Raw genomic sequence first — 19,773 nt, 5'->3', positions numbered from 1 at the left:
TTTTACATGTCATTTCATGAAATATCATATTACTTAAATAATGAAAAATTATAAAAAAATAATTTTTAAATATTAAATTATTAATAGGATCAAAATTTTTATTTTAAAAAATAAAAAATTCAAAATAAAATTATAAATTAACAAAAATAAACCCACTGACATTATAATTTAGCCAAATAAATAAAAATCTTACCCTTTGTTTATATACTTACAAAATTCTCACAAAAAAAAGATATGCTTTGAAATCTTACCCTTCATTTACATAGTTACAGATCCTACGGTGCAAAAATAACTTTCCATGGTGGGAGACCAAGCCTGCAACAAAACTAAACAGGGAACAGAAAGTGGTGGATTCGATCCATTGCTGCGCAAACAAACCCAATCCCCAACTTCTGCTCATAGGTAAACTTTCCTCTTCTCTTCTTCATGCGCTCTGATTTTCAGTCTTCCTTAACTCATCATTGATATTCATCTGCGATTTTCTTCAACTCTGTGATTGCCATCTTTACCATTCATTTTCTCCTGTCACAACTACTCGAATCTTGATACCTCTGGGTTAGATCAACCATTCAACAAATAAAAGAGCCTTTTCAAGCAGAGCTTTTCGTATTGCAAATTTTCGTAAATCAAGAGAGGGATATACTTATTCTCAAGTTACAATAAGAGTTTACTTAGTAGTTAATAGGAAAATAATAATAACATTTAAAGAAGAAATAGTAGTGTCCAAACAGAGTCTGTTGCATCTAAATAAGTGTTTCCTGCACTATGATTAACAATAAAAATGATCATGGCAACAAACCTTGTTTGGATAAACTTCTGTGCCGGCGCTTATAAGATAAGAAAATAAGCAGGTAAAATGAATTAAACCTCTTTTGTAAGTAGAACTAACTTATGCACTTCAATTTTTATAGAAGTTTCCTGATCTAACTTCTCCAAAAGTCGAAATGCATGTTAATTTTGAATTCTGGAAAATTTGATTATTATTTTTTGTTTCTTATATTATTAGTACTTATAGAGAAGTTTTTTCAAACAAAGCCTTATTGGATTATATAGTGGAAGCTCTTTATGACTTGTTTCTTTGTGTTTAGCATTTGCTCCGTGAACCATTGCTCTTTGTTAATTTGTGTGGAAGATGTAATTGAGTAAGTGATTCTTGTGTAGCATTTAATTTAGTCAAGTTCTGATAGAGAAAGCATCATAACATGGCACTTTGCTGTTTTGTTATATTAATTGATTCTTGGGGAAAATGACATGAGACTAGTACCTAGTGTTGTTGTGTAAGCTTTGAGTTTATCACAACAGTCTTCTTAGTAATGGTTTGATGCAGTGTGCTTTCTTTCCTACATTTCAGGTTAAGTGCTTAAAATTTCTGATGTAGTGTAGTTCTTCATTCACAGTTATCACTTTTTAGTAGATCTTGTACAACCTATGAGACAGGAATTTCCGTTACTTATGGCTGTTGCATATGCAGATTCTAAAGAGAAAAGTCATCTTTCTATTGCGGGATACTGATTGCAATCTTGTGGTTCGATTTGAGCAACTAAAACAGGTTTGCATTGTTAAATGTTCTAGACCGCTAATATGTTATCAATTGAATTTGTTAATGTTGTTTAAATAGCTTTCTTATATTTAGTTACGTGGCATTTGCTTTTCACCTGGTTTATGGAAGTCAACATAAGCTAAGTGATGATAAATGATAAATACAGCATTGGCTAGCATATCATAATATTAGCTAATGGTAAGTGTTTTACTCATGTTGTTTTATGATCTTAGGGATATTACTTTTGGTGAGGGTTATTTTATATTTGATTTGATATAACTGCCTTCACTAGGATCGAGCTGGCTGACTGTGAGGGAACACTTGCACAACATTCTGTTTTAAGTACTGGGGACAACTATGGAGAGAGAGACCAACGAGTGTTTTTTGGCATTTTGGGAAGTAGGAGCTTTTTGCACAGGATATAGGAGGTTAATTCCTCTAGTTTTTTTGCGCTGTAACTGAGAGGAATGCCTTCTGATAGAGGGATCTTCTCTTTTAATTAATAAATAACACCTTACAGTTTGCATAATGCATTTTCACCTTTGACTTCAAATGAAATGTTTGTTGCTTTTTTAAAGAGTCCATAAATTATCATGCACAATATCACATTAAAAATAAAAATAATCAGGCCTAAGAATCCAATCAAGACTGTGGCTCATGGTTATAAAATTCCAATCATTCTCACCAAGTCACCAATTAATCATCATTAATCAGAGGTTAAGCATGTATCAAGTATCATCAAGCATAATAAGCTCTCTTTTAATTAGCACAATTGCAACAGGGAAAATGAATGTATAAGGCGCTCCCAAAACTAACAAATTGTGTTAACCATTGTTTCAAGGAGTAATTGCATGAATTAAAGGCTAAAACTGGGACAAATTTTAAGAGAGAAACCTATCTCAGACCAGCCATGGATGAGCATTATATATATGTATATATAGCTAAGAGAAAAGAGGGTACAACTGAAAAAATGAAAAAGATTCAGGTCTTAAGTTGAATATTCATATAACAAGAGTGTTCTAAATAGTTGAAATCAAATCATCCAACTGTTTACCACTCAAACAATTTTTAAACCAAGTATCCTTGCAATTCAGATTTCACTCACAAAAGATCAAAATATACATGATACATGTCCGTGGGACTGATATTCCTGTTGAGTGAGGGATCTTGTGCCAAATTTTGACAGGTTGTCCATGTACCAACAGTGAATAAGAGAGTCAACTAACACACATGATATGATACTTGATTCCATAAAATAGCAAAATATAGAAACATCTTGATAAGAAAAACACAGTCAGGATTTCAGCATGGGTTCACAACTCATGGGAGATAAAATGGCATGATGAACAGTAGGGCAAGTTTCTTTCTGTGAAACTCAAAAAGAAAACAACAAATAGCCATGAAATTTTAGTACAAAAATGGGTGGGTTATCATCAGAGTGCTGACTGGTAAGAACTTTATGCCCCTATCTTCTTCCTTCAATTATTCTTATTCCTTTCTCAAGTTTTTCACTTGCTTCAACAGAGAATAAGGCATGAGCTTAAAGTTTTTTTTTTTTTTTCTTCCAAATATTAGAAAATTTAAATGGAAATAAGTTAATAATTAAATTATGTTCCTAATTTTTTTTTTTAATTCTACAAACATACTTAATATTTTACAGGGTGTTACATATTCCAGATTATGTCCCAACTTTCCTGTTTTGTAGGATATATCTCATGCCCATAATTATTGTCTAATAATACAAAAAAAAGAAAAAAAGTTTACATCGGAAATTGTTTTGCTATGTAATCACAACTTGGTGCAATAGTAATTGGCAACTTTTTCTGAATGTCAGAAATTACCAACCAACCAACCAACTATTTCATTTGGAACTAGACCTGATTGAAATTTCTGAATTGTTTTGAGGATTCAATTGAATTAATTAATTCCTTAGTAACTAAAATGGACACTGGATAAATGTTCAGGATTGAAGTCTATATTAACTTCACTCAATCCCTTCAAGAAGTCACTGGAAGAAGTGATAGCACCGCTCGGATGAATAACGTAGGGACACTCAAGTCTTCAAGTTCTGAATTGGATCTTGATCGACCCAACATTGAGGATTACCTCCCTTCTGGATCCACCATTCAACAAGAACCTCATGGAAAGCTTCTCCTGTATGACCTATTCTTTTCCTTGTCTTGCTTGCACTGTTATTTGGATACTGAATATAAGTTCGAAATGAAAAAGCAGTATTTTCTTCACTTGATCTATTCAAGAATGAAATTTCAGTCATCATTTTAATATTACTTGTTTTCTTTCTGATACTTTTTTCAGGCATGATTTGCTTGACATTTCTCCTACTTTGTCTGAGGCAGCAGGTGCTATTGTAGATGTAAGCTTTTGTGCAAATCTTTTATTTGTCATTTCCTTGTTTTGTGGTTTTGATGTGTCAGTATTTTCTTTTAGAGAGCCAATAATGTTGATATTATTATAGAGAAAACTTAAATATCAAACATAATGAGTTCTGCATCTTTTAAATGCTGAATACTGTTCTGCTTCTATGAATATCCTTCTCTGCAGATCTTATGTTTCATTGTCATGTTGTTTTAGGTCATTGCTGAGATCAGTAAATTCTATATTAAAATCTCAATCTTGGGATAGAATATATGTGTATGTGTGCATGTTGCACCTTGGCTAGGCTTTGGTGGTTTGTTCATTGGTTTTGAACTTTTAATGTTGGGCAGGACTCATTTACAAGATGCTTCAAGTCAAATCCTCCCGAACCATGGAATTGGAATGTTTATTTGTTCCCTTTATGGTGTTTTGGAGTTGTGATTCGATACTTGATTCTGTTCCCTATCAGGTTAGCTTATTCCTAAATCCCAATGCTATGTGTCATGTTCATATAATTATTATGAAATCTTGCTATTTTAGAGTCTACCTAGCAAATTTTAACTGCTTTTTATATTTTTTCCCGTTGTAGAATTAGGTACCGAGATTAACAGTGTTTTTAGAAAATATGATTCTTAGGATATAATTAATGATTTGAACTTCACCTTTCACCACATCGAGTTACACCTTTTGTGTTTGGTCTATTTGTCTGTCTCTACTCCTTTTCATGTTGAGACTTGAGATAGTGAAAAAGGTTTTCTGAATTCTGAATTGCTTGAGGAAATCCCCAACATGATTAATTATATGCAGATGGTTTACGGTATCTAATATTAGGGAATAAGGATATAAATCTCTAATATTAGAAAACTAGGAAAATATACAGTCCCTGAATAGGAGATATTTTCCCTAAATAGGATATACAATTAATTGGTTGCTTTACAATCATTTTTTATGTCTAAGTGATGCCATCCTAATTGACGCTGCAGGGTTCTAGGGTTAACATTAGGATGGATAATATTTCTTTCATCCTTCATTCCGGTGCACTTCCTATTGAAAGGACATGACAAGTTACGGAGAAGTATTGAGGTGCATATTTAACTTATTCTTCATTCCATCTTTTTCTATTTAAATATTTTGCTTAAAATTGGTCTCTTTGTCTTACTACTAATACCACAGTTGATGACCATTCCAGCAGCTGAGCAGCATGAAATAAAAATAAGCTCTCGACATTTTAATTTTTTGATTCAGATTACCTTTTGTAGGATAATACATTTCTGGTTTAGTTGTCAAGTTATACATAGTTTTTGGTAACAACCCTATAGCGGTGCTAGGAACATATATTTGGAAGAGTAGAGCTATGACAACCTCTAGGAGATGGCGATTCTTTATTTCTGCAATCCCATTTTATTGGGGGTATTAACACATGTTAGTTTATGAACAATGCCACATTATTGGTGATAAATATAATAACTCACAATTTATATATTTAGTATCATTATTAGATTTGATTACAAACTGATTTTGGACTAGATGGAAAAAAATTAATGAATATTTGACCAACCGCATATTTATTTTTCATAAGATACGTCCATGTTACCCGTGTTTAGTCATTAATATAGGTCATAAACCATTTAGCACTAGATATAGATTCCAAAACAGGTCCCCACACATCAAAATGTGTCAAGTCAAAGGGAGAAGAACTTTTATTACCACTAATTGGAAAAGAAGAATGATGGTGATTAGACAACTAACAAACATCACAACTAAACAAACAATAAACACTTTTGTAAACAAATAATGAAATAAAGATTTAAGAAGGCCAAACAAAGGATGTCCAAGTCTTTTACGGTGAATCCATATTTGAGAGGTAGCCCAAGTGTTTGTCTTTGCATATTGGCTTGAGGTTGACTCCATGTTCTTGGGATTGATATTCTTTTGCTCTAGGAAATAGAACCCACCATGTTCTTTAGAAATTAAAATGGTCTTTCCTCTTGAAAGTAACAATGAGAATAAAAAATTGTCACTGAACAATCAAGTCTGCAATGAACTTTTTGTTATAGAAATAAGACTATTGGCCAATTTTGAGACATGTAAGACATTATTATGTAATAAAAGAGAGGGCTCTAGTTGAATGTTGTTGAATCCAACAATAGGCGCATTATCTCCATTAATAACCGGGATGAATTGTTTGTTGTTTGGTTGGAATGAGGCAAAGAGTGAAGGAAAGGGAGTCATGTTATTTGTTGTTCCAAAATCAAGAATCCAAACTCCTTGAGAACTCTTACCCTTCATACCGAAGCCAAAAGTCTTACTCAGATTCAATCATTGTTATAAGGCGATGAATCTCTTCCTTAAAGGCTTTAATATCCTGTTCAGGTTGGGATTGGATAGCTGGTGGATTTGCCTCCTCGTGCTATGAGATTGTATGATTGACCCAATTTTTTGCAACTCCTTTGTTTCCATCCATTTGTCTCTATTGTGAAGCTTGAAGCATGTCTCCTTAGTATGCCTTGGCTTTTTGTAGTACTGGCAATATTCCCCACAATTACCTTTTGCTAAAGGCTTTCCTTCAGAAGCTGTCCTTCTCCAGCAATGGATCCCTTGTAAGATACTTTCCCTGTTCCCATAGTTGAACCAACAGAACCATAAAAAATGGGAAAAGAGGAGACTTAGATCCAAGACAGATGGTGTAGAACTAGACGACACCACTCCCTGTGATGGATTGGGGTTGCCGCCAAGCCTATCTGGGTGGTTGCTGGCAAGTGGGTCTTACTAAAGATGGGCGCATGACCTACACTCACAAAAAATGGGGCGATGGGTGGTGGCATGTTAAGAAGAGTTTTGATCTAGGTCTCATGGTGTTGTGATCACCAGCGAAGGGTGCACCTTCCTGGTGCACCACCAACCTCAATGGTGGCATCAGCAACGGTAGGAAGGGAAGTAGCAATTCTCTTGGGCAAGGCAGCAGAAGTAGAGCTTCCAAGAGTGGAAGATCTGATACCAAGCTGAAAGGGCTGATTATATTAATTTGTATCACACTAATTACATTTGGTTATCTCTCTATTACAGGGATACAACACTCCCTAAATAAGGAAACTATAAAAAATAAGGAAATAAGGAAAGAATACAAAATAAAACATAATCCCCTAAAATACTCCTTTTTTACAATACTTTCTAAAACCTATTTTTGCCTGAGTCGTTTTGGGGGCCAAGTTGACTTTTCCCTCCCCCATTTTCAGATCTTAACAAAACTCTTGTTGGATGTAGTTTCCCATGCTCCTCTCTTCTTTGGACCAACATCCACCCACCTTTGGCAGTATCTCCGATCAATACCTAAACTGTGATGTGACACATTTACCTGAGTGTTTTGCTTAAGACCTATGACTTTAATTGTCAATTATAAATATATCATAAATTGAGTAATTATTTAATTTCTGAGCATTTATTCATATAAAAAAAAAATTCAAAATGGTGACCATCCTTCTGTACTGCTTTTGGGGTTGGTTGCTACAGATACTGCTACTATTCAAGATTGATAACTGTATATACTTCAGCCTGTGTCCAAATTTTGGTATCTCCTTGTGCACTTCATTTTCAGCATTGTAAATTTTAAGATTCATTTCACATTTGTTTCAAGTATCTATATCTAGCTTCAACATTTTGCCTCACCTATTGGATGAAACATGGCCTTTGCCTTATTTCTACTTTTATTTTTACTATAAATGATGGTTTTTTTTTTTTTTTTTTTTTTCTCTTGAAAGAAGAATATTGATATCCAATTAATAGTTGGGTTTGTTGGAAAATAAAATATTCTTGAATGGCCACTATTTAAAATTTAAATAATTAAAGATTAAATAGACTAAAGGGACAGTTAGTAGATGTTAAATAGACTGGTGAACCAGTTTTTTTTATTTTTTATTTTTTTTGTTGAAGTTCCATAAAACTAATTTTGGCCTTGTTATTTAAAGATGTCCTCCATGTATTGATTTACTGAATTGACGATGCTGTATGCAGTGGAGTGCTCAGTACATGTTATTTTCCTATTCTTGTTTGTCATGGCATGAATTGTGTAGTCTCTAACGTAATCACTCTTTTCTCCTTTGCCGAGTATTAACTTTGTGACATTTTTCATCAAATTATGTGTCGTAAATTGTTCATTTCCTTCAGAGGTCTTTGGTAGAAATGATGTGCAGTTTCTTTGTTGCATCTTGGACTGGGGTTGTTAAGTATCATGGACCAAGGCCAAGTAGGCGACCAAAGCAGGTTTGTTTACTATTGATGTATTATCCTTATTTACATATTCAACAAAGAGTAAATGTTATTATTAATTACTAATTGGAGCTTCCTGTTCATTTGTTGAGCAGGTTTTTGTGGCCAACCATACTTCCATGATTGATTTCATTATCTTAGAACAGATGACTGCTTTTGCTGTTATTATGCAGAAGCATCCTGGATGGGTTGGTAAGCATATGTGATACACAAAACTTGCGTCTTCATTATCCATAACAAGCTTTATTTCTAACTTCTAAGCTTTAGTATGTTGATGTTTATATGCAATTACACAGATTTCTAACTACTAAGAGAATGTGAATAGTTCACCCCAAAGGCCCAAATATGTGAAAAAAGAAAAGAAGAAAAACTTAGGTTTAAGCCCTCTATTCTTATGCATTCTATATTTTGCTGTTGGGTGGTAGTCTAAATGACTGTCTGGAAGAATAGAGTACGTGAATGTGAAGAACAATTAGTGGTGATTTTATACAAACTTATAGCTTGGTAATCTTGAACTGTATCATAATTTATTTTGTAAAAAAGGATAAATTTTAAAAGAAAATAGCTATTGTGCAGGATTATTGCAAAGTACCATTTTGGAGAGTCTAGGATGCATCTGGTTCAACCGCACAGAGTCAAAGGATCGGGAAATTGTAGCAAAGAAGTGAGTATAAATAAAGATTTTAGAAAATTTATTTTGGATCTAATTCTTTATTACTCAAGGAGATTTTTCATGTTTCAGATTGAGGGACCATGTCCAGGGAGCTGATAACAACCCCCTTCTCATATTTCCTGAAGGAACTTGTGTAAATAATCATTATACAGTCATGTTCAAGAAGGTATGTGAATTGTTTGCAATTGCAGTCAATGTAAAATGCTGTTATGTTCTCCTATCATATTTGTGGAATAGATTTTTCATTTTTTTCTTTTGTACCTGTTGACTTATATTCCCGTTCCTGTACTCAGGAAACTTTTATTTAAGCTTTCTAATTTTCCGTGGTGTTTAGGGTGCATTTGAACTTGGCTGCACAGTTTGCCCGGTTGCAATCAAGTACAATAAAATTTTTGTAGATGCTTTTTGGAATAGTCGAAAGTAAGAACATGCTTCTTATGTTAATTGTTTCTGTAACACTTTTTATTGCTGTGATAGAAACGTTGCATTTTGTGCATTTGCAGGCAATCATTCACTACGCATCTGTTGCAGCTAATGACATCTTGGGCTGTTGTTTGTGATGTATGGTACTTGGAACCGCAAAATTTGAAGCCAGGAGAGACGCCTATTGAGTTTGCAGAGAGGTAAATAATGTTGATCCTGATTGTATGTTGAGGGATCTATGTTTGGCTTTCTCTTGGTCTTTGAGATAGTCGCTATTCTATATAATTAATTATGCAGGGTGAGAGGCATAATCTCAGTTCGTGCTGGCCTTAAAAAGGTTCCTTGGGATGGATATCTGAAGTATTCTCGTCCTAGCCCAAAGCACAGGGAAAGGAAGTAAGTTAAATTTCTGGATTTTTCGTGGTGTCCAATTTGCTGTCATATGGTCTATGGCATAGGTGTTATAATTGAAATTATGAATTGTGTTATTTTGCTTTCCTAGTAGTGTGGTGGATCTTATTATTGGTCAATGGTCAGTTGGTCATCCAGTTGTTTGGTTAAATACTAAAATACAATATTTGTTTATGTTGCAAGTTGCAACAAATTCCGTTGAATACACCCAAAATCTAATCTAAAAAGTGTTATCCTTTCTCCTTTTCTTGTTCCATGGTCCGCAGGGTTTCAAATTAAAAAAATCATATAAATAATCTTCCAAGTATTAGAAAACATACTAAAGTAGTCTCTCAAATATTAAAAGATTCTTCAAATTGGTCCCCTTAACTTTACGTAGTATTTGGTTGGAAGGGAATGAAGAGGAGAAATTATTTTTTAAAATTTGTCTTGTTTGATTCAAATTTTAGGAGAGGAGAGTAGCAAAATCTCTAAATCCAATTTTATCTCCCCTCCAATATTGGGAGGATTAGGAGGGGAAGGAAGAGGTTCTAAACATTTGTAGTATAATGTCTAAAATATTTTTATTTATGTTTTAAAATATAAAATTATAAAGATATAAAGGTAAGTTGGCTTTTAAAATCCCCTCCTCCCTTTGTGAATCAAATAGGAAAAGAGTTACTTCTTTCCTCCACACAACCAAACAAATTTTCTAACTCTTCTCCTCCATTGTCTTCTCTTCCCCTTCCTTCTTTTGAACCAAATAGACCCTTAGTAAAATATATTAAAATACAGATTAAACCTATGGATCTTTAATACTTTTAAGAGATTACTTGTGTAATTTTATTAGGCTACTTAGTAGCGAGAGTAATGGAACCAAATTGCTGGTTTATTCAAATTTCATTTGTTAGAATTTACATGAACCATTCATGTTATATATATATATATATATAATTTGTTGATTATTAGATGTGTGACGTTACTTAATTTGTTGATTATCATGCTTTTGTAGGCAACAGAACTTTGCCGAGTCAGTGCTGCGGCGATTGGAGGAAAAGTGATGTGTACCTCTGTGTATATCGTTCTTAGTTATGCTATTCTCCAACACCTCCTCCCCCCCTGTTTTTTTTCAATGCTGCTATTTATGTTTACATTTATTCAGACATGCATATATCACTCATTAACAAAGTTGTCCAATAAATTTTTCCTTGGATGGTCGCTGTCTTGTACTAACTGGTGAGAGCAAGATTTTTTTAGGATGAAAATTTTTGCAGTGGTTCCGAATCTGAATATTTACTAGGTCATTCAAATTCATGTTAGATAAGTAATTGTACATTCCAAAACACGGTTGACGGATACCGAAATAAAACACATGGTTAGGAATTAAGATCATTGCTACCAGGAAGGAATACTCGGCGTATGGAAGGCTACCTCCCTCAGTATGTGATATCTACGGGTATACATTATCAGAATGCTATTTGTGTTCGTGCTAATATATTTAGTATATGATAATTACTAGATTAATGAACTTTTTAACTTTCTAATATAAAAATATAGCTCGGTTCAATTTGGAGGTAATTTTACTTTTTTAAAATTAAAAATATTTTAATTATTTATATATCTTACAAAACTTTTTTTTTTTTTTTTATCTCCTTTATCAATACATGTAAGTTTCATAATCTTTTATTCTCTATTTTTTTCTTCTATTTCCTTCTTGCATCGCACATTTGTTTTTTTCCTCAAAGGGTTAAAATATGTATTCTTATCATTTTAATTTTTTTAGTTAAGAGAACTAAATACACCAATTTAATTCATTTAGTCTACTATGTGGATTATGTATAAGATAATTATGATCACTGTATTAAGTATATTTTTATAATTAACTAGTATATATATCTATAGAGAGAGAGGAGAGATCCGTTTACTCCAAGAGTAAGTTTACCTAAATTTACTCTATTCAATAATTTATATTCTATCTCAAATTTTAATGATCTAATCGTTGAATTTAATTAATATATAGATCAAATATGTAAATTTTTAAAAAATTTGAAAACAATTTAAAATTTCATTTCATTTTCAAATCAATGTATAAAATGATTTTATGATTATTCGTCAATTTGAATTAATGAAATAAAGTATCAAATGATTTTCAAATTTTTTAAAAATTTGTAAACTTGATCTATGCATTAAGAATTTTAAGTTTAATTGTTAGATTATTAGAATTTGATGTAGAACATTAGTTATTGAACGGAGTAAGTGCAGGTAGATTTACTCCTTGAGTAAATGGATCTTTTCTTTATATATATATATATATATATATATATATATATATATATATATATATATATATATATATATATATATATATATATATATATATATATATATATATATATATATATGGAGCACATATGAATGGAAAAATTAGTCAATCAAATTTATCATTACACCAACATTTTATTGCTAATAATATATGAGAAAAATAATATTTAAACTCTATCAATAATATAAAATAATATAATTAATATTATACTGTTTCATGCAATTCAACTAATTACATGTTGATTCAATTCGTGATTTACTGACCTAATATTTTGACTGTTATTCAAACCAGCTAGATACTAATAATATTAATTGATTGCATTAATTTGAAATTAAGAGATTGAATCTGATTAAAATATCAGTTTCAAAAAAATAAATAGTAATCATTATTAATTATAAACTAAAAAGAAAATAATATGTAATTATAATTATATCAATTTTTAACAAAACTTTAATATTTGTTATTATTAGTATCGAGTAATATGAAATTATATATAGTTAGTATATATATATATTAATGTATAATTAAGAGATTGAATTTGTTTAGAATGTCAATTATAATTATTTATTTATATTTTTATTTATAATATATAAATTATAAGCTATGGAACAATACTTTATCACGTTAGTATGGTATTTATCGTTACATTAGACTATTTCTTCGTTTTTTAATGACATTGCCAATTATGTTATGCAATATTTTCCTTCTTTCTATTATCTCTCTTGCCCTTCATTTATAGTTACAACTCTACTATTTACAAAATTTTTAATTGACCATTTCAAAAAAAGAAACATTTATTAAATAATTACTAATGGTTAACAACTATTTGTAACCTTCCATTTATAAATTTAAAAAAGAATGTTAAAAATGTTATGAATAATAATTAGTGGCTTAATTAGTGGATGTCAATATTCATTATCAATCATTACCATTTATATGTTCGTTATGTATTATTCCCTTTATTGTGTAATTGTTCAATTACCACATGTACTTATAAATAGGTTACTCCTCTCCCTAAGATAATAGACAAGTCAGATTCTATTCTCCATCTTATATTGTCTTGTTTCTTCTCTCTACTTTTTCTCTCTTTTATAACACGTTATCAGGACGATAGTCTTTTATCTATTGGTGTTACAACTACAAGATAAAGTTGTGAAGAATTTTCTTCAAGAAGATCATCTTTATCAAGACAAATATTTTAAGGTTAGTTTTTCATCTTTCATAATAAGAACTTTATCAAATATTTATATTATTTACATTATTATGAATCAAAGTAGTCCTGAAGACATTATAGTAGTCCCGAAGACATTATAGTAGTCCCGAAGACATTATAGTAGTCCCGAAGACATTATAGTAGTCCCGAAGACACTATGAAATAAAGAAATTCTTCATACATTTTTGAAATGTCTAGAAGACATTATCAAAGAAGAATGTTCAAATTCTATTATTTTATTAATTTATTTTTTTCACCAGAAGTGAGAAAAATCTATGTTTTTACATATTACATACATTTTGCCTAATATATATGGAATGATGAATATATTTATTCAGCCTAATAATAATATTATTATGACACATATTTTCTGCTCATGTTATCAATTTAAATATTCTGCAATAATATATATATTAAATTAGAGACAATTTTTTTTCCATAATTAAAGAAGTATTAATTTATAAATTTATGGCTATTTATGATTCCTTTATTATTATTATTATTATTTTCCCCTAATTTTGTCTCTCTTTTATGATAGTATTGAACATGTTAAATATTGCGAAACTCGAATTTGTTGCTCTTGACATTACGGGAAAGAATTATTTATCTTGGATATTAGATGCTGAAATACATTTAGATGCAATGGGTCTTGGAGACTCTATTAAAGAAGAAAACAAAGCATCTAACCAAGATAAGGCTAAAGCTATGATTTTTCTTTGTCATCACCTTCATGAAGGGTTAAAAGCTGAATATCTTACCATAAAAGACCCACTTGTTCTTTGGAATAATTTAAAAGAAAGATATGACCACCAAAAAACTGTGATTCTCCCAAAAGCTCGTTATGATTGGATGCATTTACGGTTACAAGATTTTAAATCTGTAAGTGAATATAATTCTGCAATATTTAGAATTACTTCTAAATTGGAATTGTGTGGAGAAAAAATTACTGATGAAGATATGTTAGAAAAAACATTCTCCACTTTTCATGCATCGAATCTGCTCCTGCAGCAACAATATCGAGAAAAAGGGTTTAAGAAATATGCTGAATTAATTTCCTGCCTCCTTGTGGCTGAGCAAAATAATGAGCTTTTATTAAAAAATCATGAGGCTTGACCAACTGGCTCTGCTCCATTCCCATAAGTGAATGTTGCAACCCATGATAAAGAAACTAGTGGTCAAGGCTATGGTCACAACCGTGGAAATAATCGTGGTCGTGGTCATGGTCGTGGTCGTGGTAGTAAAGGCGGTCGTGGTCATGGTTATGAGGTAAAAAACAATTTTTCACACCAGAAGTGAAAAAATAATGGGAAAAATAAGAAGGAAATGGATGGACATGGTAACAAACACGAGAAAAACAAATGTTATCGTTGTGGTGCCAAGGGTCATTGGTCACGTAATTGTCATACACCAAAGCATCTTGTTGAACTTTACCAAGAATCCATTAATAAGAAGAAAAAGATAGAGACACATTTTGCTTACGAAGATGGTGATCAAATTATGGTCATATGGATGTTACTCACTTGGATATTGCTTATTTCTTTGCTAATCCAAATGGAAAAATTGATCACCTTATTGGTGATGGGAGTGTTCAGAAATAATTTTTTTTCCATATTTTATTTATTGGATTTTGGGTATTTCTTATGTTTTGATGTTATTGGATTATGAATTTTTTTTATACAAATTATCGTTAAAATTTTTTTTTCCAGAAATTATTGTCTTCTTGTCTTTTATCATATTGTTTATTTACAATTTTTTTTTTAATTTTATGAAGAATGGATATTGACCATAGCATCAATATTGAAGATATGTGTCTCGCTGATAATGCAACGACTCACACAATTCTCAAGAATAATAAATTCTTTTTAAATTTAGTGATGCAAGAAATCAAAGTTAGTACCATATCTGGTACTAAAAATATAATTGAAGGCTCCGGAAGAGCTAATATATTGTTACCGGGAGGAACGAAGTTGCATAATAAAAATGCATTATATTCTCCTAAGTCTTATAGAAACTTATTAAGTTTCAAAAATATTCGTACATTTAAATGGGTTTCATATTGAAACAAACAATGAAGGGAATGTAGAATATCTTTATATCACGAAAATCCACTTGAATAAAAAGGAAGTATTGGAAAAATTACCTGCTTTCTCTTATGGACTGTATTGCACGTATGTTAATACAGTTGAAACAAATATTATTGTAAACCAGAAGTTTACAAATCAAAATAAATTTGAGGTTTGACATGATCGATTGGGTCATCCTGGGACTATCATGATGCGAAAAATAATTGAAAATTCATGCGGACATTTATTGAAGAGCCGAGAGATTCTTCAATCAAATATTTTTTCATGTACCGCTTGTTCCCAAGGAAAGTTAATAATTAGACCATCACCAGCAAAAATTGGGCATGAATCTATCTTATTTTTAGAACGAATACAAGGTGATATTTGTGGACCAATACACCCCCCATGTGGACCATTTAGATATTTTATGGTTTTAATTGATGCATCAACAAGATGGTCACATGTTTGTTTATTATCAACTCGCAACCAGGCGTTTGCGAGATTATTAGCTCAACTAATTAGATTAAGAGCTCATTTTCCTGATTATCCAATTAAGAAAATTCGTTTGGATAATGCTGGTGAATTCACATCTTATGCTTTTAATGAGTATTGTATATCCATTGGAATTGATATCTAACATCCGGTAGCATATGTTCATACACAAAATGGACTTGCAGAATCATATATCAAACGTTTAAAACTAATTGCAAGATCATTACTCATGAGATCAAAACTTCCAATGTCAACTTGGGGGCATGCAATCTTACATGCCGCAATATTAATTCGCATCAGGCCAACAAGTTATCACAAATTCTCTCCTTTACAGTTGGTTTTTGGTGAGCAACCTAATATTTCTCATTTGAGAATCTTTGGGTGTGATGTATATGTTCCAATTGCCCCTCCTCAAAGAACCAAAATGGGTCCTCAAAGAAGGTTGAGAATATATGTTGGATATGAATCCCCATCTATAATGAAATATCTTGAACCATTAACAGGCGATTTATTTACGGCTAGGTTTGCCGATTGCCATTTTAATGAGTTGATTTTCCCAACATTAGGGGGAGAACAAAAACAGTTGGAAAAAGATATTAGTTGGAATGAATTATCACTATCTCATCTTGATCCTCGTACAAAACAATGTGAACTAGAAGTTCAAAAGATAATTCATTTGCAAAATCTAGCCAACCAATTACCAAATGTATTCACAGATCCAAAAAGGGTGACTAAGTCATATGTACCAGCGGCTAATGCTCCAATAAGAGTCGAAGTCCCTGTTGGACAAGTTAATACTACAAACGAGTCACAAATACGCCTGAAGCGTGGTAGACCAATTGGTTGCAAGGATAAGAATCCTTGAATAAAAAAAGGAGCTAAAGAGCAAAATGACCAAATTGAGGATGTAAAAACTCAAAAAGATTCCTCTGACATAACTCATATTCCAGTTCCAGAAGAAACTCAGGTACCTGAAACTATTGAAAATGAAGAGATCTCAATAAATTATGTCATGAATGGAATACGATGAAATCGAAACAATGTCAATATTGATGACGTGTTTGCATATAATATAGTGCTAAATGAAATAAATGATATTGAGGATCAAGAACCAAAGTCCATCAACGATTGTCTACAAAGAAATGATTGGCCAAAATGGAAAGATGCAATTGAGGCAGAATTAGACTCGCTTGCTAATCGAAAAGTTTTTGGACCAGTGCTACGTACACCAAAAGGTGTAAAAACCAATTGGATACAAATGGGTTTTTGTGCGAAAACGAAATGAAAATGGTGAAATTGTGAGATACAAAGCAAGACTAGTTGCTCAAGGTTTTTCACAAAGACCCGGTATTGATTTTGAAGAGACATATTCACCTGTAGTGGATGCAAACACTTTTCGTTATTTAATTAGTCTGGTTGTACATGAAAAACTTAATTTACATCTAATGGATGTAGTTACAGCATATTTATATGGCTCTCTTGGTGCTGACATTTATATGAAACTCCCAGAAGGATTTAATTTGCCTGACGATGCAATTTCTAGAGAAGATTATTCGATTAAATTAAATAAGTCCCTAAAGCAATCAGGTCGTATGTGGTATAATCGACTAAGTGAATACTTGTTACAAGAAGGATATAAAAATGATCCAATTTGTCCGTGTATATTTATTAAAAGATCTCAAAATGGATTTTCCATAATTGTAGTTTATGTAGATGACATAAACATTATTGGAACTCCTGAAGAGCTTTCAAAAGCAATAGATTGCTTAAAGAAAGAATTTGAAATGAAGGATCTAGGAAGGACAAAGTTTTTTCTAGGATTGCAAGTTGAATACTTAGAAAATGGAATTCTTGTGCATCAAGAAGCTTATATAATAAAGGTGCTTAAAAGGTTTTATATGGACAAATCACATCCATTGTGCACACCCATGGTTGTAAGATCTTTAGATGTTAATAAAGATCCATTTAGACCCCAAGAAAAGGATGAAGAAATACTTGGTCTTGAAGTACCATATCTTAGTGCTATAGGAGCACTAATGTACCTTGCTAATTATACACGACCTGATATAGCGTTTGCTGTTAACTTGTTAGCAAGATATAGTTCTTCACTTACACGAAGACATTGGAATGAAGTTAAACAAATACTTCGTTATCTTAGAGGTACAATGGATATGGGGTTATTATATTCAAATGTTTCTAAACCAGAACTAAATGGTTATGCAGACGCAGGTTATTTGTCGGATCCTCATAATGGTAAATCACAAACAGGATATTTGTTTACAAGTGGTGGTACAGCCATTTCATGGCGATCTGTAAAACAAACTATATCAGCCACATCATCTAATCATGCTGAAATTTTAGCATTACATGAGGCAAGTCGTGAATGTGTTTGGCTAAGATCTGTGATTCAACACATACGGGAAACTTGTGGTTTATCTTCTGGAAAAATGACATTGACAGTTATATATGAAGATAATGCTGCATGTATTGCACAATTGAAAAATGGATACATAAAGGGAGATAGAACAAAACATATTCTACCAAAATTCTTTTTTACTCATGATCTTCAAAGGAATGGTGATATAAATGTTCAACAAGTCCGCTCAAGTGACAACCTAGCAGATCTCTTTACAAAGTCACTTCCAAGAAAAGTTTTTGAACAGTTGATACACAAGATTGGACTCCGTCGTCTTAAAGATTGTATGCATGAGGGGGAGAAATAAATATTTATGAATGATGTACTTTTTTTCCTTCACTAGGTTTTTATCCCACAGGGTTTTTCCTAGTAAGGTTTTAACGAGGCACATTCTAAATATTGGACATCCAAGGGGGAGTGTTATGAATAATAATTAGTGGCTTAATTAGTGGATGCCAATATTCATTATCAATCATTACCATTTATATGTCCGTTATGTATTATTCCCTTTATTGTGTAATTGTTCAATTACCACATGTACTTATAAATAGGTTACTCCTCTCCCTAAGATAATAGACAAGTCAGATTCTATTCTCCATCTTATATTGTCTTGTTTCTTCTCTCTACTTTTTCTCTCTTTTATAACAAAAAATGTTTTATTATAGTCAGACTCATTTATTAGATAACTACCTATAATTAAAAGGTATTAGTAAAATTTTATTTAATATGTTTAAAAATAAGGTTAAATAGATTCCCTTAAAACTTGATAATTATATAATTAAATAATGTTTAACTACAAGAGTTGTTTTTTTTTTTTTTTGTAAAACAAGAGTTGTTTGATGAGGTCAACATGACAGGGAGTTTGTTCGACTAACATTATAGAAAATTCACTAAAAGTAAATTTAGTTTCCAATAACATTTATTTATTATAAATTTTTCTTCTCAATCTTATTTCTTTTTTACTTTTATTTTACAGGTTGGATTGGAAAAGATCGTTGAACTTAACACAAAAATATATAGTTGAGTTTAAATTAAATCATTTCAATAAATGTGCAAATGAATCTTACATTATAAGAATGACGTAATTCTTATCTTTTTAACTAAATTATTTGTAAGTTAGTTTGGAAAGAATTATTGCACAATTGTAAAGTGAGAATAATAATGTTTCATCTCAAATATAATAATGTCATGTTAATAAATTTTAAGACATTTTTTTTGTACTATATGTTCATTTTTTTTATTTGTAGCTTCAATTATTACTTTTATATATTTTAATTTCAATTATCTTTCAATGCATTTTATATTTGAGTTTAATTTCAAAATAAGTGCATTAAGAATTTAAAGCAAAAATATAATGTATTTCTTCCTTAATATATATCACAAGAATATGAAAATTTTTTCTAGCTCATGAATCTTGTTAATAACATAGTGGACTTAGAAAAAAAATATCACAACAAACATTCAATGTCATAACAATCTCATTCTCCTAATTTATGACTATTAGATCAAAGGACGATCTTGGATCCCTTAAGATAAAAGTTTTAATGTTAATAAACTTGATGGAGGACCACCTTTGAAGCTTTATGTAGAACCTATTA

General features: G+C 31.4%; 2 protein-coding genes across 2 annotated transcripts; both read left to right on the top strand.

Moving 5' to 3' along the window:
* The first annotated feature begins 246 nt into the window (after window positions 1-246).
* Window positions 247-10,886, top strand: LOC109815221 (glycerol-3-phosphate acyltransferase 9). The gene is made up of 14 exons (XM_020379870.3): window positions 247-402; window positions 1,472-1,549; window positions 3,505-3,696; window positions 3,857-3,914; window positions 4,267-4,385; window positions 4,900-4,999; window positions 8,081-8,176; window positions 8,278-8,374; window positions 8,759-8,846; window positions 8,925-9,021; window positions 9,190-9,275; window positions 9,359-9,478; window positions 9,576-9,674; window positions 10,681-10,886. The coding sequence occupies exons 3-14, from the start codon at window positions 3,575-3,577 to the stop codon at window positions 10,727-10,729; spliced, it is 1,131 nt and encodes a 376-aa protein (XP_020235459.1). The 5' UTR covers window positions 247-402; window positions 1,472-1,549; window positions 3,505-3,574; the 3' UTR covers window positions 10,730-10,886.
* A 2,864-nt stretch (window positions 10,887-13,750) lies between these two features.
* Window positions 13,751-14,317, top strand: LOC145953328 (uncharacterized). The gene has a single exon (XM_083067269.1). The coding sequence runs from the start codon at window positions 13,751-13,753 to the stop codon at window positions 14,315-14,317; it is 567 nt and encodes a 188-aa protein (XP_082923395.1).
* Window positions 14,318-19,773: the final 5,456 nt, after the last annotated feature.

This window comes from Cajanus cajan, chromosome 11, assembly GCF_000230855.2.
Source record: "Cajanus cajan strain Asha chromosome 11, NIPB_CcT2T_4, whole genome shotgun sequence".
Taxonomy (NCBI): Eukaryota; Viridiplantae; Streptophyta; class Magnoliopsida; order Fabales; family Fabaceae; genus Cajanus; species Cajanus cajan.
Note: the sequence above shows the minus strand (reverse complement) of the source record. Positions and strands in the feature narration are given on the sequence as shown.